The sequence below is a fragment of the Echinops telfairi genome, unplaced genomic scaffold, assembly GCF_000313985.2.
Source record: "Echinops telfairi isolate 266 unplaced genomic scaffold, ASM31398v2 ScPeMD7_443;HRSCAF=831, whole genome shotgun sequence".
NCBI lineage: Eukaryota > Metazoa > Chordata > Mammalia > Afrosoricida > Tenrecidae > Echinops > Echinops telfairi.
In genome coordinates, this window is record NW_022104341.1 from 74,544,349 (window position 1) to 74,566,781 (window position 22,433).

The 22,433-nt window shown below is 52.7% G+C and overlaps 1 protein-coding gene across 1 annotated transcript in view; it reads left to right on the forward strand.

The window, feature by feature from the left end:
• SLC1A7 (solute carrier family 1 member 7) overlaps positions 1 to 22,433 on the forward strand; it is a 59,481-nt gene that overhangs the window by 4,592 nt on the left and 32,456 nt on the right. Inside the window, exon 2 of the mRNA XM_004699412.2 lies at positions 5,040 to 5,119. Within this exon, the coding sequence (XP_004699469.1) occupies positions 5,040 to 5,119 (80 nt within the window). The remainder of the gene's footprint in view (positions 1 to 5,039; positions 5,120 to 22,433) is intronic.

Here is a 22,433-nt window from a genome sequence, read left to right on the forward strand (position 1 = left end):
CCTATAGGACCAATGGTGCGAGTGGCAAAACAGGGAGGGTAAAGGGAGAATGGGTAGGAAAGAGGGAACCGATTACATGGAACTATATGTGACTTCCTCCCTGGCGGACGGACAACAGAAAAGTGGGTGAAGGGACATCGGATAGGGCAAGATATGACAGAATAATAATTTATAAACTATCAAGGGCTTATGAGTGAGGAGGGAGCGGGGAGGGAGGGGAAATATGAGGACCTAATGCCAGGGATTTAAGTGGAGAGAAAATGTTTTGAGAATGATGAGGGCAATGAGTGTACAAATGCGCTTTACACAATTTATGTGTGTATGGATTGTGATAAGAGTTGTATGAGCCCATAATAAAATGATTTAAAAAAAAAAAGAGTATAGCCAAGAAAACCCTAAGAGCAGCGCTAACCTGTAACACGGGGAGTTGACATGAGTCTGAACTGCTGGCTATGGATTTGGGGTGTGTGTGTGTGTGTGTGTGTGTGTGTGTGTGTGTAATCTGGAGGCGGTAGTGAGACAGCCTCAGGCTAATTTGTGAACACCTGCACTCTGAATTCAAGATCCGCTGCACAGCTTTGAGATTGCTGGGACCTGGGTTCAGACAGAGCCTCAGTCACCTCCCACTCCCTCCTCCACGGGACTTCTCCCACTGAGTCATCAGAGAAAGGGTCTCCAGATTCTTAGGACAGGGATTCCATTCCTGCCCACACCCGGGGAAAGGCCAGGCGTGCCCCCACCCACCACCCTGCCTGTCCTGAGGGCATCCGGTAGCAAGTGCTGCTCTTACAGACAGAAGCTTCTGCCTCCTGTTTACAGATGAGCACAGACTCACCGTCACCGGGAATCACTGGACGAGAGCCTCGGATGCAGAAGACAGAGACTAAGCAAATGAAAGAGGCTCTCTGAGGAAGCAGCAATAACATAGGGAGGAGAAGAAAATGTCTGAAACTTAAAAAAAAAACATTTTTCTAGGGGCTCTTACAACTCATATCACAATCCATACATACACCCATTGTGTCAAGCACATCTGTATATATGTTGCCATCATCATTCTCAAAACATTTTCTTTCTACTTGAACCCTTGGCATCAACTCATTTCTCCCCCTCCCTCCTCCCTTCCTCCCTCCCTCATGAACCCTTGATAATCCATAAATGTGTTTCATGTCTTACACCAACCACTGTCTCTCTTCACCCACTTTTCTGCTGCCCGTCCCCCTGGGAGCAAAACATGCAACTTTCCTCTAGTTCTTAATTCTTCCCACCACCACCCCGCTCCCACTATCATGACTCCAATCCTACCTTACAGATCCAGCTAGACCAGAGCATGTGCACTGGTACAGATAAAAGCTCGCAACACAGGGAATCCAGGACAGATAAACCCCTCAGGACCAATAATGAGAATTAGCGATACCAGGAGGGTAAGGGGAGGTGGAGGGAGAAGGGGGAACCGACTACAATGATGGAAACTCTTTTCCTAAGATCTTTAGAGATATAAGAGAAGAGACAGTGACCATAAAACAGAACAGGATGCTTTAAAAAAAGAAAAGAAAAGAAAAAACCATACAACCCAAGAACAAGAAAGACTTCTTGGAAATTTAAAATAGAAAAAAGTGTCAACCTGAAAATGCCAATACCTGGACAAAAATCAATCTGCTGGAAAGTAAAACAAAAGCAAAATAAGGAAAAAGCAAGATGTAAGGTGGTAGACATTCTAGTTTTAGGACAGCATGAACATGGAGGAGAGAGTTTGCAGAGAATACAGCAGGGTCTCCCAGAAATGGAAGGTATTGCAGCATTATGAATTTTTAAAAAGAGGACCAGGAAAACCCACCATGGCATATCATTATGAGATGACAGAAAACAGATGATCCGTACATGTTTCTGAGAGGATGAAGTTGTTCTTGTGGAATTCAGAAATTAAAACGTCATCAGACATCTTGAGCAACACTCCAAGAATGCTTTCAAAATGTGGAGACATTATTCCACCAAGGTCAGATTATGAATCAGAGGTCGAGTGGAATAAAAGCATTTTCACTCATGTAAGGACTCAGAAAAAAGCATCGCACCCGCCCTTACTCACGAAGCCACCAAAGGAGATGTTCCAGCAAACAAGGAAGTAAAACAAAAAACCCAGTGGTCCAGGAATCCTGAGCTCCCCTACAGCTTAAAATTCGGGATGATCGTGAAGAAAAGACTGGCGAAAAACAACTAGATCTGGAGAGCAACGTGTCCAAATTGGAGCAGGAGGATGGAGTGTTCTTGGAATGAGGTCCCAAGTGTGAGGAAAATGAACCCATCCGCTTGAGAACATGGAAAATACGATTGGTGGTGTTTTTCAATAGAGATGTTTGGCTTAGGCTGGGTTCTCCGAGAACCAAGCCAATGTCGAGGCTCCTAGGCTGGGAACAGGGAGCGTGGCTGTGGTCCCGTAGTGCTGCCAGCTCGCTGCAGCATCTTCCTCTCCCGGCTCAGCTTCTTCGTGCATAAGGAGGCTGACCTAGACCAGGCAAGGACAGCATGCTCACTTGCCTCGCACACAGCTTTGTCTACCGAGGGGAGCAGCGGAGGTGCCCCATTTCGCAAAGCGAGCTCTCCTACCCTGGATGCCCAGTCACATTTGAATTTCAGAGAAGCAAAGCATGATGTGTTCTTTGATTATATAAGAAAGTTATTTGTGATTTCTCTGAAATGCGAACGGAACGGAATCAAGCCAGCTCATCACGCTTCGGGTGATGGGCTCTGGTCATGACTCCATTAGGCCTTGAACTCTACAAAGGCTTTGTGGACCGGCTAGATCCGCAGCCACGGAGGCGGCTTGGTGAGAGAACTCTGAGCACTGGGAGCTCCGTCTCACCAATGCAGTCCGATCCTCTCTCGTTCAACGTGTGACTGTGATGCCCACTGAGCCAGGTTGATCCCAACTGGTCCTCATGGCTCTGAGGTTGGCCGGTGAAGACCCACAGGCCTATCAGGCAGAGAGAGAGCACTGGAGAGGGGAGGACGGCAGCTGCAGTGAGGTTAAAATTCAACACCTTCTCATTTGAGCTCCTTTTTTTATTCGTTTTAAATTTGTTTTAGTGTTTAATATTTTCTGCTTTCATTTGGATGGAGATTTTAATCTGTTTTACTTTGTTGTTGTTAGATTTTTGTCTTTTTTAAAAATGCGTTTCTGTATAGGAACCGCAGGATAGGTAAATCTATGGAACTAGGAAATGAAGCAATGGCTCTTAAGGATATGACAGGAAAAACAACAACAAAAAACCTCCCTGCCTCAAGTCGATGTGACTCACAGTGACCCTGTAGGACAGGATAGAAGTGCCTCAGTGGGTTTCTGAGACTGTCCCTCTTTATCGGAGTAGAAAGCCCCGTCTTGGCAGGGGAAATGGTGGGGAAAAGGGGCGCTAATAAAGATGGGTACAAGAATGAAGAAAAGTATCTAAAATTGATTGTGGTGATGACTGTACAACACTTCTTGATGTGATTCAACTACTGGATTGTATGATGTGTGAATTAGATGCCAATACAACTGCTAGAGTATATGTTTAAAGCCCTTATACGCCATAGTCCAGTTGCTTCCTAGGGTTTCCACGGTGGAACTCACTGTGGAAGCAGCCTGCCACCGTCTTTCTCCCAGGGGCGGGTTGGTTGGGGCTTGCTGCAGTGGGGCGCACAGGCACTGGCCCAGCAGGCCCCCGCAGAGTAGCTGATGGGGGAAAGGCAGAGTGTGTGATGCGGAGTGAGGGGAAACTGGATGGGGTCCACTTAGGGAAACCAGGCGCAAGAATGCCATGGTGTGTTTAACTTGGACTGAAGGAGTGTGTGTGGACCGTACACAAGCCCGCCCACGTGCCGCATCCCATTTCCTAGATGAGATAGCTAGTAATAGCAGGGGGAAGGGCGGGGCAGATAGGCAAGAGGTGGGGACTGTTATTTACTGTGGTTACTGGGCATTTACTCTCACCCCAGCCCTGCGCTAAGGACTCGCTGTCCATTCTTTCATTGAAGCCTGATGAGCCTATAAGAAGTGAATAAGTACTTGGCTGGTAACTGGAAGGTTGGCAGTTCAACTCACCAGCTATTCCATGGGGAAACCCCCTGGTGACTGGCCTCCGCAAGGATTACAGCCCAGTTTTACAATGCTAGCAGTTTGAGACCCCAGCGCGCGGAGGGCGAAAGACTGGACACGCTGTTTCTGTAAACAGTTGATAGCCTCAGACGCTCACAGGAGCCGTTCTGGTTTGTCCCAGAGCAGCGGTCCTCACCCTTCCTCACGCCGCCACCCTTTCATACAGCTCCTCATGTGGTGGTGACCCCCCACCATAAAATCATTTTCGTTGCTACCACATCACTGTCATTTTGCTACTGTTATGAATCGGGCGACCCCTGTGAAAGAGTTGTTCGATCCCCAAAGGGGTCGCGACCCACAGGTTGAGCACAGCTGTCCTATGGGGATGCTATAAATTGACCTCGGCAAGGCAGTCGTGAGGGGTGTTCGTATAGGGCTGCTATGAATCAGGACCAAGTCAGTGGCACAGACAACAATGACCTTCCAGGCCAAGAACTCAAACTCCCTGCCATCAAGCTGATGCCAACTCATAGCAACCCAATGGGGCACAGTGAACTGCCCCCGTGAGTTTCTGAGACTGTGATTCTTCATGGGAGGAGAAAGCCCATCTCTCTCCAGCGGAGCTGCTGGTGGTTTCCAAGTGAGGACCTTGCAGCTGGTTAGCAGCCCGGTGCAAAACCACAGCAACACCGGGGCTCCTTAATGATCCTATAGGACAGTTAGTGCCCTGATGTTACAGATGGGAAAACAAGCTCAGAGAAGTCAAGTGATGTGCGTAAGGGCACACAGCTCGTTATGAGGGGAACCGAGATTGGAAGCTAGGCTTGTTTGAAGCCAAAGCCAATGCCTTCTCCGTTGACTGCTGCCCACGTGCTGGATGCGGGGCCAGGCGCGCAGGGAGGGAGAGTGTTGCAAATGGTCTAAAGAATGAAGACGCTAAGACGTTTTCCTTGCCTGCTCTTGCTTTCAGGAGATTAGTTACTTCCAGTTTCCCGGCGAGCTCTTGATGAGGATGCTGAAGATGCTGATCCTGCCACTGGTGGTCTCCAGGTGAGAGGAGTGGCCGTTTGGGGCAGGGAATTGGCTACCCCATCTCGGGTGCGGAGGAGACGAAGAATTGATTCTGTAGGCTCCTGCTCTGGCTATGGGAGGCTGCACTGCATCTGTGGCCCCTAGCAGGAGTACGATCATGGGGTCTCTATGGGACACAGGCTGCAGTACAGGCACCAGTCGTTTCAGTCCTATTCAATGCATGTAGGCATTTCCAGTGGGCTAAACAAGTGATGTGAGTTAGTCATAGGATATTACTGTAAACGAGGTCACTTCTTTGCCCCTCAGCTTCCTCCCCACGTAGGAGGGAAGCTGCTTTGTTCCCATGTTGTTTTCCAAAAATTAGGTAGAAAATAATAAAAACTAGAACAGATTAAGATGAATCAAAATAGAGAATAAATGATTGGGTATTAAATTTTAACCTAACTAAGCAACATCAGTGTGAATCCACTTTCCAGTGCGCTCTGTCTGATAGCAAGGCTAGTCACGCCCCTGGCCAATGGTCAGGGCATTCTTCAGAGGCTTGTTCCACATACGGATGCTGTCAATGGATTTTGGGATTTCACCATCATTCATCACCGTCGGCATACCAGGTGCTCCGAATTTAAGCTCTACTACAAATCCCTCCTCTGGTCTTGTATTTTACTATTTATAACCCTTGGATCACAAAGGCTAGTGTGCTTCTTCTGTGTGGACTTAGCTTCAGTGTGATATACTTAGATGGCTGCTTGTTTGAAGACAAGACTTTAAGACCCCAGATGCTATTCTTTCTGATAGCCAAGTTCATTCCTATTTTGATGTCTTTCAGCTAATATGCATCTGTCGGTTGAGGTCCCTGGAAGCATTCACAGATTACAGGTTACATTGTGATATGTAACCCAGAGGCAATGCGAGAGGCTCCTCTCAGGTAGCTCAGGGACAGAGATTGCTTTCCCGAGGGTGATCATGAGCCTGGCATGGGGAAAAGATGGCTTTGTAGAAACTCATGAGACCGAATCATGGCTCAGTTGTAAGGCTGTATAGCCTTAGATAACCTTAGACAAGTTATCAAACCTTTCTGAGTCTTAGCCTTCTCATCAATAAAATGGGACTAATGACATCTAATTAAAAGGACGTTGTAAGGGCTAAGCATTCAGGGGCATGGATCATGGGTTTGAGGAAGAGGTGGTGGGAGATGAAATTGGAAGGTGGCCTCTTGTCCAATTATGAAAGACTTTGAATGCCCGACGTTAGCCAGGAGTGTGGAAGCCATGGGAATTCAATAGAAAGATTCCTTTGGTCTGTCTGCTGATGTGCTGGGGGATCTTGGGCAAGCTTCCGACTTCCTCTAGAAGTCATGGATCAAACTGACTGTTCTGGGTGCTGTTAAAGAGCCGTTTGCTCTGAGGCCTGGAACCTGAGGTTTGGAATTCTCACTTGCCAACAATCCTCTGCTGGGCAGGAAGCGGACAAGCCTGTGAGCCCTGGCGGGTGGGGCTGGGAATTCGTGGGCTCTGTCACCTGTGGGAGGGTCTCCAGCCTCCCAGCCTCGTGCTGGGAGGAGTCATCCAGCTCCTCTTCCACCCCCTGCCTCTTCTGAGGCGGAGATAATCCCAAGGACATCAGTTGATGGCACTTCGTGCTCCCTGCAAGGAAGCTTTGTTGGGAACAAGCTGGCTCCTTACAGGCAATGTTTAGATCTGTCGGGCCTCAGCCTCGAAAGCTTTGCTGAAATGCCACCTCCCCCAGGAAGCCTTCCCTGACTCCTCAACCTACTCTGGTTGTTGTCTCCTCTGTACGCCTCTTCTGAGTCACTGAGTCAGAGAATCTGGTGAGGTCGCCATTTCTAAATCCACAGGACCTCTCAGTTCTTGTCCTCCATAAGCACAGCCTGTGGTGATACCGTTGATGAGCCCTGCTGGCATATGGGTTACACGTTGGGCTGCTAACTCCAAGGTCAGCAGTTTAAAACCACTAGCCTCTCCACAGGAGAAAGATGAGGCTTTCTACTGTAAATAAAGATTTACCGTCTCAGAAACTCACAGGGGCAGTTCTACCCTCCTACAGGGTCACTGTGGGTGGGAACCAGTCTGATGGGAGAGGCTTTGGTTTGAGTGACGGCCTGCCCTCCTTTTGCTTCTCCCCTGCTCTCTGGACTCCACCTCTGAGCGCTGCACTTTCTCTGACCTTCTCTCCTCCATCCTCGGGGTCCTCTCCTCCATGCACCACCCACAAGACAAACCTTTCCAAGCCTCGCTTATTCCCTCTCCCTCAACCCTCACAGTCAGTCAGTCAACTGCAGCTGACCCTCCCCCTAAGGAGAGGGCCACTCAGGGATAGGGCCCTCTCTGCCAGGGGACAAGCCTCTGGACTCCAGGACCTACCTGGTCTCTGAGCTTCTGTTCCTCTCTTCCAACCCATTTTCCACCCGCTGGCCTGAATGAACTCTTGAAAATTGAATTGGACCATGCTGTTAGTTTATGTCAGGAGCCCTGGTGGTGTAGTGGTTACTCATTGGACTGCGATCTACAAGGTCAGCTGTTTGAAACCACCAGCCGCTCCTCAGTAGAAAGATGGGGCTTTCTACTCCCTTAAAGAGTTAAAGTTTCGGAAACCCAGGGACAGTTTCCCCCCCCCAGAGGGTCGCCGCGAGTCAGCATCGACTCGATGTATGTCAGGCATCTCCATGCTCATGCTCAGGAGGCTGCAGGCTATGCCCCGGCCCTTCGGCCCATGACCTCACCAGGCAGCACCCACTCCCTTCCCACAGACCTTCTACTTCTCTAAAGCCCTGCCTCACCTCGGGGTCTTCACCATACGCCCCTCTTCAACTTGACAACACTTCCTTCAGATCTCAACATATCTGATGATGACCTCATCTCCCAGGAGGCTCTCCCCCCCTCCTCCATTCACCAGTACCGCCGCCTCCCTCTCACTGCACCCCCAGCACGTACTATAAGCTGCCCGTCTGCAGTGTTCGTTTGCTGACTTGCTGATCTCCCGAGGGGCCATGTTGTAGCCGGCGAGCCAGCCCCCATTCGTGGCAGCGCGGTACACAATGGGACCGACCGTGCTGCTGCGGTTAAGGGGGTTCCTTCAGCTGATTTACAAAGGGACACTGCCAGGCCTTGCTCCCTAGTCTCTCAGTCTGGAAGCACCGCTGAAACGTGTCCCGCATCACAGCGACATGCCAGCCTCCCCTGAGCGAGGCGCGTTGGCTGGGCGTTGAGCCCTTCTCTGGCATGGGCAGCGAGCATCATGCCACGGAACAACCGCTCCGCAGATCGGAGCCATGGCTCTGTGGGCAGGCAGCCCTGGGTTCTCAGCACCCAGTCCAGTGCCTGGCACATAGTAGGTACTCAATGCTTGTCCAACGCGTGGATTGGTGTTTCCAACCGTCATTCCCTGACACTTTCTGGGTTCCTTGGCACGGACGTGGCAGACACAGAGGTGGAGGAGGCACTCCCTATCTTCAGGGAGGTCACAGGCTCGGGGGAGACTGACAGGACAAATAACTACACGAGAGCAAAGTCAGGGCATGGTCACAATAGATGGCGCCTGACCGAGCAGGAGAAATACACGAGTGGGACCGCTCTCACATTCTTCACAAGCTCAGACTTACGGGATGGGTGGGGACAAGAGGCCTCTTCAAAACCATTGCCCTGAGATACCTGTTACCTTTTAAATGGAAATTCCCCATTGAGGTTACCTTTTGGCTAAATAACGGATTGGTTCATAAAATAACGAATACTGCCCATGAATAATGAGTTTTTAAAAAATAAATTCACTGTGTTTCCAGTGAATGTTTACACAGATTAGGTTTTTTGCATCTGACAATTCCTCTACAATTTGTCCAATGGTTATGTTTGTTTTCAATCCCCCCAAAAGCAGAAAATAACACCCTCCCTCCAAGAAAAGGAACAAATTAAGAATGAGGTAACCAAAGTATATCTGCAATGATTCACTTTCTGGTGTAGAATAATGAGCTCATTTAAGAAAATCATTGTATGAGACAAAGCAGTCAGAAACAACTCTACAAGACAGACCTTCTGGTCCCTGGGCAGGGAAACTAGAGTGGTGGGCATGGCACAACCAGCCGAGAACCAACAAAAACACAAGCGCCCTAAAAACACGTGACCCAGCCCGCTAAGTAGCCTGTGTAGAATTGCCCAGTGGGGGTGGGGGGTGGGGGCTCCTCTATAAACACAATAAAATGTTTATAAACATAAACCGGTGGGGGCTCGTCCTGCAGCTTGGACCCTTCACACCACTGACCTGGGTGCCACTTCTTGCTCAGAAGAGGGACCTTTGTCAGGAGACGGCTTCAAGGCACCCTGCAGTCAGACAGACCTGCCGTCCCACCCTGTCCTGCCAGACACGAACTCTGTGGCCTTGGGCACAGAAGTCAGGGGTGTGGGTCATCCTGCGATCCTGTGTTAGTGGCCCCTGCCCCAGGTGACTCAGTCACCCCGTTGCCTCAGCACCCTGAGCCCTGGCTCACAATCGCCTGGCCTCTTCCCTCCAGACTCACGGACCTTCTCCTGGCTGGAAACAGAATCTCCACTGGCTTTGAGAAAAGTCGGTCTGTGTGCACGCATTTCATTTGTTTATGGCAGAGTTTGGGCTGGTGCAGAGCAACCGTGATACTGAAAACACTTCCAACCCAGAGGGAATGAGACCTTTGTGGGGGCAGGGGAGGGACGTGTGTCTGCGTCCTTAACTCCAAGTCCCTGTTCCCTCCTTCCCTTCTCCTCGCCAGCCAGTGACCCTCTCCTGCACCACTCTCTAAGCTTCTGCTCCTGGCGGCGGGTGCTGGGTGCCCTGCGGGGGGTGTCCATCAGGGCTGCGGAGCAGATCACCAGAGCTGCTTGGGAAGCATCCCAGTCCAGACCGCCTCCATATGCCTCCCACCCCTCACTGGCATCTGCCCTGGGTTTACTTAAACCAGGGTCTCAAGGGGTCCAAGCAGGAGTTTGCTTTAATAGTCTCACACGTATTCCCAAGGATGGCGTTGGGGCAGCCTGCTGGCCGGAGCAAAGAACGCTGCGACCGTTGGTATCACGGTGTTCGTATGTGAAAGACTAGGAGGGGGCAGGTTCATCCGCCCTTCGCCCCCACTCGCCTCTCCCTGGTGCTCTGGGTGACGGTTCCGTAGCAGAATGACCGTCTAATAAAGAAGCAAAGAGAGGGTGAGGTGAAGCCAAGTGCGGGCAGTCACAGTGCGGATTAAGGGAGCGATGACAAACCCCTGTGCCTGCCTTGGAGGGCTCCCCTCCCTCTGGCAGAGACCCTCCAGGGACACTTTGTTTCACAGGGGGGAGCCCCAGTGGTTGGAGCCCAATTCTGTCCCCCACCTACTCTCTGGCATCTTTTCCTCTAGAACCCACTTCCACCCAGCCCCTCGCCAGGGCCCTTCCTCCATCACCACAGTCCCTCTATGTACAGCCGACCCTTGGCCACTTGTGGCTTGGTCAGTCCCAGCGAGTGGGCATCACAGGTGGGTGGGGCTGGGCATCTGCAGGGGAAAGAGATGCGCCGGGTCTCTCACTTGCTCTGCAAACCCAAGCGAGTCGCTTAGCACTGGGGGCAGGGCTGAGGCACCGGTTGTGTTCCTCGTGGGCTCATTCTGAGGGTGACTAAGACAGTGCACTGGAAGCCCGGGCACCGCGCCTGGCAGTGCCACATCCGAGTCCCATCAGGCTTCTCCAAGTCTCCGCTGTATGGTGGTGCTGGGACCCAAGGCCTGGCTCCTTCGGCTGCCTGCTGGCTCTCCCTGGGTCTGTCTTCCTGGTCTCTGTCCCTGCTCAGCAGACAGACATCTCATTCTTCCATGGCGTTAACTACATGTCACCTCCTCCGGGAAGCCCCTCTGGACCCGGGCACATTTGGGTGCTCTGTCAACAGGATGCAGACCTGCCCTGCACCCCTCCTTATCCGAGCAGTGCCTCCCTGAGCCTCTGTGGCCTCCAAAGGCCCATGGACCAGGTCCCGGCCCATCTCCACAGACCTCACAGCCCCGTGGTGCCCAGAGCCACACCTGGGATGCAGAACAAACCCTGTCGAGTCCATTCCTACTCACGGCAACCCTACAGGACAGAGTTGAATTGCTCCACAGGGTTCTGGATCCCAGTGTTCACACAGCGTTCTTACACAGAATGGCTGGTGGGTTTGAACCACCGACCTTCCAGTGAGCAGCCTGGTGTTTAAGCCCTGGGCCGATAGGGCTCTTTATCTCTTGGGTGGAGACAAATCCCTGTCTTCCACAGATGCCTGGTGCCTGCCGCCTCATTCCTGTCTGCTCTCGCATCCCCCCAGCCAGCATGGGCCGCAGCCTCCCCGTTCCCCTGCCACCCAGACCCCTGCGTTTCAAGCCCTTCCTAGATGTAGTCAGTTCACCGAGTTGGGAGGGAGAGCCCAGGGAGGGATCGTATTTAGAAATGTTCAGTCCCTCAGCCAAGGAAGCCTGGGGGCGTAGTGGATTATATCTGGGGCCTCGAAACCCCAAGGTCAACAGTTCCAAGCCATCCGCCGCTCCTCAGGAGAAAGGTGAAGCCCTTCTATTCTGCCCTGTGGGGTCGTGATGAATCCGAGCGTCTTGAATGGACTGCAACACTTCCTGAACTTTATAGGCCATCTGAGGGATCTCGTGGCTGGCTTTTTAACGTGTTTATTGTGAATTGGAGGAGGATTACAGAACCGATCTTCAGTTTTCCATTCAGCGGTTCGTACACGTACTGTTTCATCTCATCCACTGCCCCCTCCTCAATGGACCGTCACTCGTCCGGCGTCCTCCCGGCCTTGCCTGCTTCGGTGCCTTCCACCTTCGCCCTTCTGAACCTGGTCCTTGGGTAAATCGGCCCCCTCCATCTTGAGTGGCTGATGCTTCTAAGGGGCTACCTCTCTAGCGTCAGTGTTTCCGTCTAAGGACGTGGCTGGTGATTGACCTGTGCTGGGTTTGCTGTGGGAACCACTGGAGACCTCACTGGGCTGACTGGGGTCCCGATCGCTGTGGGTCCCGGAGTCTATTTCGACTCCTAGTGACCCAGTGGGACAGCGGAGAACTGGCGCTGTGAGTGCCCAGACTGCAACCATTTACAGAGCTAGAAAACCCCATCTTTCTCCCCAAGTGCAGCTGGTGTTTTCGAACTACTAACCTTGTGGCTCACAGCCCAGCACATAACCACTCTGCCACCAGGGCTCCTAGAACTGCCCCATAGGCCTTCCTTCGGAACTTCGTCCTGGGTAAAGTCTTTCCTTGGGAAGAAAGCTGGCCCTTTATGAGAAGGTCCCTGGTGGCTCCGTGGATCGAGCCTTGGACTGCTAATCACAAGGTGGGCGGTTTAAAGCCGCTGCTCCTTAGGAAGAAGAAGCCATCTGCTCCTGTAAAAATGTAGTCTCTTTCCCTCAACGCAAGAACACTCTGTTCTGATAACCTGGCATATTCTGTGATGCTCACCATCCCAGCACGATCGCTGAAGACAAAACAGGTTCACAAGCAAATGTGGTGAAGAAAGCTGATGGTGCCTGGCTATTAAAAGATATAGCATCTGAGGTCTTAAAGGCTTGAAGGTAAACAAGTGGCCATCTAGCTCAGAAGCAACAAAGCCCACATGGAAGAAGATCACCAGCCTGTGTGATCATAAGGTGTTGCTGGGACAGGGAAAAAGTCATCAGAAGACCCCCAAACAAACAAACAAATAAACAAAAAAAAAAACCACCACATTGTTGAGAACAAGGTGAGTCAGAGCAGAGGCCCAAAACCCATCTGTAAACAATGGGACATCCCCTCACAGAGGGGTCACAAGGAAGGGATGAGTCAACCAGGGTGCAGTATAGCTCCAATGAAACACAATATTCAAGAGCCCCCAACAAAATGATTTTTAAAAACTCGGACCACACACCACTGTCCTCTAGTGTGTTCCAACTCACAGTGGCCCCATAGAACATCCTAGAACAGCTCCATAGGGTTTCTGAGACTACACATTTTGGTTGCAGGATTATTTTATTGGGAGCTATTACAGCTTTTATAGCAATCCATACATCAGTTGTATCAAGCACATTTATACATATGTTGCCATCATCATTTTCTAGACATTTACTTTCTATTTGAGACCTTGCTATCAGCTCCTCTTATTTCCCTCCCTTCCGCCCTCCCACCTTCCCGACCCCTTGATAAATGATAATTTATTATTATTGTCATATCTTACACTGTCTCCCTTTCCCCACGTTTCTGTTGTTTGCCCCCCTGGGGCGGGGCTGGGGGTGGATTATACATCAATCCTTGCGATCAGTTCCCCTATTGTTTTCGTTGTTTGTTTGTGTTTAATCATTTTATTGGGGGCTCTTGCAACCCTTGTCACAAACCACACATCAATTGTATCCGACATATTTGTACATGTATTCCACCGTTCTTTGCTAGACATTTACTTTCCATTGAGCCCTTGGGATCAGCTCCTCTTTTTTCCCCTCCTTCCCCCCCTCCCGCAATCCTTGTGGCCCACGGAGAGATTGTGGATTGTTAATTATTTTCAAATCTCACACCGACCCGCTGTCTCCCTTCCCCTCTGGTTTCTGTTGTTCTTCCCCCCGGCTGGGGATGTGTGGTTATGTGTCATTCATTGCGTTTGGTGGCCCCCTCCCTCCCAACCTCTCCCCGCCTTCCCCTACCCTTTTGGTATCCCATTCCTGTGTTGTGACTTTTATTTCTTGCCTATACCTATGTACACACTCACATCTAGGCTAGATTGGGAGGTGGCACTGGGGTCGTGATAGAGTTTTTAACCCTGAAAGGAGTAAATCTTCAGCTCTGTCCACTGCTGCTGCTGCTGCTGCTGCTGCTGCTGGCTCGAACCCCTTCACTCAGCAGCCCAGCATTTGGCCATGGAGCTCCCGGCATTCCTTGTAACCTGGGCCTGCTCCTCTATAGGCAGAAAATCCTGTGTCCCCCTCTGGACACCTTCACCATTGGCCATGGTCAATTGAGTTCCTTCGGTGGAAGCTTCCGGAACCAGGTGGATAGAGGGAGGTTCGGAACAGTTGATTCCCCTGGTGGTGCAGTGGTTACGCTCTGGGCAGCCGCTCCACGGGATAAAGATGAGCCTTTCTACTCCCGGAGATTTAGTCTCAGAAGCCCAGGGGGCCAGTTCGACCGTGTCCTGCAGGGTGCCCGGGACTTGGAAACCAACAGTGAGGGTTTTTCTCAGTTAGCTTTGTCTCTCTGACTCCTTCCCCGGGGTGTCGCTGTTGAACACAAGTCCTGCACACTGGGGAGCAGTTCGAATCCCCCCCGCTGCTCCTCAGGAGACAGATGAAGTTTCTGCTCCTGTAAAGACTCACAGTCTCAGAAGCCCACGGGGGCAGTTCTACTGTGTCCTGCAGGGTGTCTCTGGGTTGGAATAAACTCAATGGCAATGAGTCTTGTTTTCAGGTCACAGAGATGCCCCACTCTAGACCCCCAACTCAGACCCCCTGCTCAGTGGTTGCCCCCTCCTCAGCCTCAGTGCCACTCCTCGGAGCGGAACTCGCTGGGCGTGAGCCCACCTCCTGTCCCTTCTGGTGGGTTAGCCCGGAGACCTGGAGAGTCTCGGGCCTCTAGGGGACCTGGCGCTCACGTCAAGTCATAGGTGTAAGTCTGGAGTCTCCCCTCTTCTGAAGAGGCCCCGGGCCCTCAGGCAATCGCCGAGCCCTTCTATAACCCTGCAAATCTTGCAGCTTCAAGGAGGTACACTTCCAGCTGGACGCAACAGTGTCCCTTGCCCTGGGGTTGGAGAAAGATGAGGCTGTCTGCTTCCGGAAGCCATACAGAGCAGCTACTCTGCCCTAGAAGGGTGGCCAGGAGCCCTTCTGGTGCAGTGGTTACATGCTGGACTGCTAACCACAAGGTCAGCAGTTTGAAACCACCAGACGCTCCTCGGAAGAAAGATGAGTCTTTCTGCTGTGGTGAAGAGTTGCTGTCTCTGAAAGCCACAGGTGGCCAGAGGTGGCACCGGCTCCAGGGCAGTGAGTGTCATAGGGCGTAAGGGGCAAAAGGGACTGCCAGGCTGGGTGGGAAATTGGGAGTTTCCCTGGCATGCCAGCTAGAAAGTCTTCTCAAATAAAAATCGGCCGCAAGGGCCATTGATGTCTCTATCTATGAGCATAGAAACCGCTGAAAATGTTTAGAAAATGCTGCCTCGTGTGACATGGGATAGGAACGAATGACCTGGTAGGACCTGCCCTGTCCTTGAACCAGGCTCCTTCTGTGTGTGTGTGTGTCTGTGAGCACGCACTCACTCCTGCACTTGACACCAATGACATCCTCTTTCAGAAAATCGAGTCTTTTAAACCCGGGAACCTTCCTTCCCCATTCGGTCCTCGTAATATCACCTGATGCTACTCTTTGCTTTTAATCTAGAGCCGTGGTTCTCGACCTTCCCGATGCCTCGACTCTTTAATACAGTTCCTCATGTTGTGGTGACCCCCAACCATAAAATTATGTTCGTTGCCACTTCATAACTGTCATTTTGCTACTGTTATGAATCGGGCGACCCCTGTGAAAGGGTCGTTTGACCCCCAAAGGGGTCACGACCCACAGGTTGAGAACTGCTGCTCTAGAGGCTAACCCAAAGAGTATCAGCAACCATCTGTTCCTTTAGGACCCGGGAGGACACCTTATTCTGAAAACCACTGACTGTGGAGTGGATTCAGACATATGGCGCCCCCTGTGTTTCAGAGGAGAACTGCACCCTAGAGGATTTTCAGTGGTCGTGCCCTTTCAGAAGGAGAACACCAGGGCTCCCTTCTTCCATGGGGCCTCTGGAAGGGCTAGCACTGCAAACCCTTCAACTCATAGCCAAGTGCTCAGCTGTTTGCCCCACCCTGGGGTCCTGCCTTACTATTACCTCTGCAGAAAAAAAGATGCACCCTTGGTGGTGCGTCCACCGACCATGAAGCCACAGAGACTCTCGGTCTCCCAGCCTCACCTTCGTGACCCTGTCTTGTTCTGTCCCTCGGGGTGGGGGCAGGGGGGCAGAGTTCACAGTCCTGCACTGTTGGGGCATCACTGTACCCCAGGACTCTGCAGGAAGCTAGGTCCTGTTGGTTACCACACTGTAAGCTCAGCCACCACGGGGACACGATGCCATCTGCAGACTTACAAAGCCGCTCCCGGAAGACGCTGTCTTTGTGGCCCAGGATGGAACTGAGACTGGCGCCAATTCTAGCCCCGGGACGCCATCTGAGCCTTGTTTTCACACATCCCTGGACCAGAGCGAGCGACGTGCGGAGCCAGGGGTGGGTCAGGCCAACATCTGGGTCCAGCCAGGCCCTCCGGTTCCCACTTGCTTCTTGCCAAGCCCTCCTCTCCCCTCATTCTTGATTTTCTTAAACCAGGGAAACGGGATCCATGTGTCTATGAGTCACTGAGGTTGAGCATGGCAATGTTTTGCAAGCTCCACAGCATAGCCTAGCAGTGGGGGGAGGGGGGAGTGTATGTTCTGAGAATAGACGGTTTTCTTTTCTAGTTCTTGTAAGCATTTTGAACGGATTTTTCTTAGAACCAGGAAATCATATTTGGCCAAAGAAACAGCACATCCTTCACCACCACCCCCTCCCCTTCCCCAGGAACTCTATGTTTGGCAGAAAACACCCACGTTCAAACATATTGGAGACAGTCCTGGACCAGGCAGCCACGGGGTCTGGTTTGGGAGACAATGTGCAGGGCCAGGACAGGCAGCAGGGAGGGAGGAGGCGAAAGAGCAGGCAGTCAGAGAACCGGAGTCAGTGCAGCCTGTGCCTCTAACCCTGCCCTCCAAGCCAAGGGGCGGCCATACCTAGCCAAGTGACTGACAGGTGAAGAGCGCACGCATCTGTGTGCGTGCGCGCGCGCGTGCGTGTGTATGTCACCACTCTCCCCCCCCCCCCCCCCCCCCCCCCAACGCTGCTTTAGATTCAAGTCAAGCTTGCGATTTTCCACAGGCGCCAGTGGGACAAGCACCCTCACCTTCCGGGGCCCGCAGGCATGTCCGCCAGCAGGGTCCCACCACGCTGTGCACTCTCTGGGCCGCCCCTTCCTTCCCCTGTCTGTCTGTCTTCTCTTCTAGGAGGAAAGGGCATCTTGGTCTGTGTTTCCCTGCAGGGCTTTCTCATCACAACTAACCCACAAGGAGGGGCTGGCCTGGGGTAGTGAGTTCGCTGTCCCACAAAGTATGTAAACAGAGGCAGGGAAGACACTTCTGCCTTTGGGAGGGAGGTGTTGGGAGCAGAGGGCCCGCCTTTCAGCCTTTCAGCCAGTCGGGAGGCTGCACAGGGCACCCTGCACCCGGTCTGAGAAAGAGTTGGCTGTGGAGTAGGGGAGGGCATGGGGCAGAATCATCAGGAAAGCGTAGCGCAGCCAACGTGGCACTTGCTCTCAGCAGCTGGGCCTGTGGCCTGTTGAGGGGGGAGTGGGGTGAAGTGTGCTGCCCCCCCCCTCCAGATACCTCCTTCCGGCAACTGCATTCAACCACAGGTCTATGGTTCGGCCCTCCTCAGTGCCAGGATGTGATGAGTCTCGATGCTGTGACTCTAGTGGACCGCGTGACTTTGGCAAGTGTGTTGCATACCTCTGGTGCCCGGGTTTCACTCCCTCTCCAGGGGGTCTTGGCAGAGCACTGTTAGAAAGTGGCCCTCACCTCGGAGCTGAGAGCTTGTTCCCCACTGGCCCCAGAAAGCCCCCAGCTGCTTCCCCCAGGCCTGACTCTGTGCCACCAGCCACCTACCCCAGCTGCCCTCTGGGGGCCGCACCCCACCCCTCCCAGGCTTGTCCAGCGGGTCTCCACATCAGGGCAGGTCTGTGGCCTTCTCCCTGCTCCCCCCCCCACACACAGCTGGAGGCCCAGCAGCCCTTTGGTGACCCCATTCCCCAGGTGACTCACCAAGTTGGCAGCAAACAAAAGCCCAAGTCCCCCTTCCACGTGCTGCTGGGCCGCCTCTGGGCCGCCTCCCCTCCAGCCCCAGTCTGCACGCTCCAAGCGCTGGAAGCCAAGTTCGGCCCAACACGTGTCTGTGCTTCATTGTGTCAGAGTTGGCCCCCGATCCCAGCGGTCCCTCCGGACTTCCTGGCCTCTGCAGACCTCCTGCACTCACTGCCGGGGGAGGTGGGGGGTCTTGTCCAAGCCATCTAGACAAGTGGCGCGGCGGGAAAGGGCTGAAAGCTGAGCCCCATACCACCCCTCCAGAGACCCCGCGAGGTTCTGTTGACTCACAAAGTCCACTGCCCAGAGGAGTCCTCTGACTCCCTGGGCCAAGCCCACATCTGGTTGTCAGCTTCTAAGCCACTGGCCTCCGCTCTGCTCAGACAAGGGGCACAAAGTTCCGGGCTCCTCAGCTTAAGGTCCTGGAGCCACCCCACTCTGCTAGCAAGCTTCCAGCCTGAAGGTGCTGTTTGCACCCCTCCGTGGGCCATGAAGCCTCCCACTGGGCTCTGTCTCGGGCTCTGGTTCTTGGTGCTGCTGCCTCTGGGGTCACTGCTTCTTGGGCAGGGCTCCCGGTCAGGCTCACGGCACTCTGTCTCCTGCACAGAGGAGGTTCATGCAAGGATCTTGGGGGGCAAAGGACACCCTCTGCTCCTGGCTCTTTTTTCTTGGTGGTCAGGAAAGCCCCCATTTCTGCTGCTGAGGTGGCTCCTTTTATATCCAGCAAGATGGCCAAATGGGCCAGTCCCCATGGGAGCGTTTCTCGCACCTCATTTGCATGGATGCACCTCATCATTTGCTGTGCATTCCAAAGACGATGGCTCAAAAGCCAAACCAAACCAAACTCAACCAAATCACCTCGGGGGGGCTTCCACCTGAGAGCAACCGTGTGAGCCAGCATGTAAATGCCCTTTGGGGTTTCTAAAATTGTAAAGCTGCATGGGAGGAGCACAGAGCCTCATCTTTCTCTCTTGGAGCAGCGGCTGGGTTCAAACCTCCCGTCTTGTGGTTAGCAGCTCAGGGGAGAGCCCACGACACCACCAGGGCTATAAAAAAAATGATAAATGAAGTCACTGCCATCGAGTCAATACTGACACATAGCGACCCTATCAGACAGGGGGACTGGGACTCTTCAGGGGAGGCTGCAAGAACCACCGCTCACGGTACCACAGGGGCCTGGGCCTGGGCCTGACTCCGCTCTGAGGACCAGTCAGCCCAGCCTGAGGGGACTCCCAGTCACCAGGGAAGTTGCTCACAGAACAGGCAGGACGACGGAGAGGGCGTATCGGAAAGGTAATGATCAGCAACTATGTACCAGGCCCTGGTCTAAGTCTGAGCTAACCCTGACAACACACCCATGAGGAAGGCACCAGCACTATCCCCACTGTGTCCCCCAGAGGAAACTGAGGCACACACAGGCCCTGTCACTTACCCACGTGAGGGACACACCCTGGAGCTGTCCGGATGGGGCTCCAGAGACCCTGTGAGGGAGAAGGAGCCTGAGCTGAGACTAGAGCGATAAGGAGGATTGCTTAACAAACAAGCCAACAAAAGCCTACTGCCGTCCCACCCAGAGGGACCCTGCAGGCGGAGCAGAGCTGCTGCCCCTCCAAGTCTGTCTTTACGGACCGGAGAGCCTCGTCTTTCTCCAGAGGAAGCGCATGGGTTTCAGCCACCCACCCGTTGGTTCCTAATCTAGTGCTTAACACACTGCACCACCAGAGCTCCTCAGGAGAAGCCCTAGGGCAGAGAGGAGAGAGCAGCGAGGGTGGGGGCTCGCTTCCTCAGTGTGGACTGCGTCACTCAGCGACCGGTCTCTCAGCGACCGGTCTCTCGGAGCCAGCCAGCCACAGACGCAGTGGAAGGGGGAGGCGGGGTGCCTGTCTTGCTCTGGGCCCCACTGCCCTGGGGGCTGGGAGAGATGTGGCAGGTCCCCACGGGCTTCTCAGAGGAGGGCCTGGCTAACCTGAGCTGGAGAGAGCAGAGGGGATTTGCCAGGTTGGGGCGCAGAGACAGATGGCACTGTGAGCAGGGCAGACAGAAGCTTGCTGGTCTGTAGTGAACAACGTTGCTGGGTTTCACCAGGGACATTACACTGTAGCAAGTAAGCACAGGTAAGCCCACGCTTGCCTGGCTCCCCAAGCCCTCCGTCCCTGTCAATTTGAAGGGGCCTTGCTTCTGGAGGAAGGGCTGTGGGTTTGGGAGAGGGACGGATGCCAGCCCGACCAAGGAGCAGCGTCTTTTTTTAAATCATTTTGTTGGGGGCTCATACAGCTCTTATCACAATCCATCCATATGTCCATTGTGTCGAGCACATTTGTACATTTGTTACCATCATCGTTCTCAACGCATTTTCTTTCCACTTGAGCCCTTGGTATCGGCTCCTTGGGGGAGGGGGGTGCCCTCCCTCCCAGAATCTGGGCGCTTTTTAAGGCTGGGGCTCTTCTCTTTTCATTTTATTCCTTTGTGTTATGTTTGCTCCTTGGCGTTGTGGGGTACAACCAGACAAAAAGAAACACTCCGTGCGTGGTTGTCGCCCAGCTCAAAGCATCGAAGCAGTGGCAGGGTCCCAGGAAACCCCCTGGACACGTGATGCTTTCTTCTCTCCCAATCCCACCCTATCGCTTTGTAACCAGGCCCTGAGAACATGGCCAAGCTTCCAGAGCCTCCTCTGCAAAGATGGGCTCCCAATTCCCACCTCAGCAGTTGGTGTGAGGACCCGGTGAGGACCCATGAGGGGCCATGTTCTTCCTTCTGAGTGGCCTGGCAGTCACTGCCTCCTTGTCCCCACTCCAGCGACCAGAATGGCTGGGCTCTGGGAATCCAGGCACCTCCCCACTGCCTGCCTCCTTGGTCTAATATTTCTAATCACCTCAATCTCTTGATCCCCAATCCCCAGGGCCAGATGGAAGGAGTTACAGGCTTGGGGCTCCTTGAGGGGATTCTAGTATCATCCAGGCAGGGCTGAGAGAGGGGGCGGCAGTGCTTTCTACCCCTGCCCTCCCCCCCCTACCAAGTCCCAAAGCCAGAAGAAACACATGTGGTCAACCTCATATAAGCTGCCACTCCATCGGGAGGCCTCTCTCTAGCATCTCGACAGATGGCCAGCCTGGCTTCCCTTGGATACTTCCAGAGCTGGAAAGCTCAGCACCACAAATGTAAGGGCCTGTACCATGGTCATGAACCCTGAGAGCTAAACCTGCCAGGCATTACATGAACTGACCACATTCGAAATCATGGTCAGTGAAAACCAGAAGGCTGCTTCTTCTTCTCCTTCTCCTCCTCCTCTTCCTCCTCCTTCTCCTCCTCCTCCTCCTCCTCCTCCTCCTCCTCCTCCTTCTCCTCCTCCTCCTCCTCTTCCTCCTCCTTCTCCTCCTCCTCCTCCCCTTCTTCTTCTCCTCATTCTCCTCCTTTTTCTTCCTCCTCCTCCTCTTCCTCCTCCTCGTCCTCCTCCTCCTCTTCCTCCTCCTCCTCCCATTCTCCTCTTCCTCCTCCTCCTCTTCTTCCTCTTCTTCTCCTTCTCCTGCTGCTTCTCCTTTCCCACCACACTTTATCAGGTCTGCACCACAGCCATTGTTGCCGGAGCAGGGGACTGCACAGGGTCTAAATCAGAAATCCTGTTCTGATGCTGCCCCAGTTTGGCGAAATATTTCCATTTCCCTGACTTAATTTTCCTGATCTATAACTGGGAACCACATTTCCCACAATAGTAGGATATTGCGTGTCGGCCTGCTAACCAAAAGGTCAGTGGTTTGAACCCACCAGCTGCCACGAGAAAGGCGGGCTGTGGTTTTTACAGACGTGCAGCGAGTGGCCCCGTGGAGCAGTCCCACCCTGTCCTGTAAGCTCTCACTGAATCGAAAGTGATGTGACCGCGTTGAGCTCGGTTTGGCAAGCTGCGGAACATCCGTGTAACTGAGAAGCAACTTTTAATATCATTTAATTAATTGAAATATAAAATTCAAGCGTGGTAAAAAAATTCTTAGGGTGATTACACATTGAAATGATTATACACTTGATGACTATACACTGTTATTAAAACATACTTTATTATTTTCCTTTCCATGGTTTCTTTATACTGTCTTTTTTTTAATCATTTTATTGGGAGCTCGTACAATCCATCCATCCATCCATTGTGTTAAGCACACTTGTACATTTGTTTCCATCATCATTCTCAAAACATTTTCTTTCTACTTGAGCCCTTGGTATCAGCTCTTCATTTTTCCCCTCCCTCCCCACACCCTCTCCCTCATGAACACTTGATAATTTATAAATTATTATTATTTTGTCATGTCTTACACTGTCCAACGTCTCCCTTCACCCACTTTTCTGTTGTCCGCCCCCGGGGAGAGGGTTATAGGTAGATCCTTATAATCAGTTCCCCCTTTCCACCCCACCCTCCC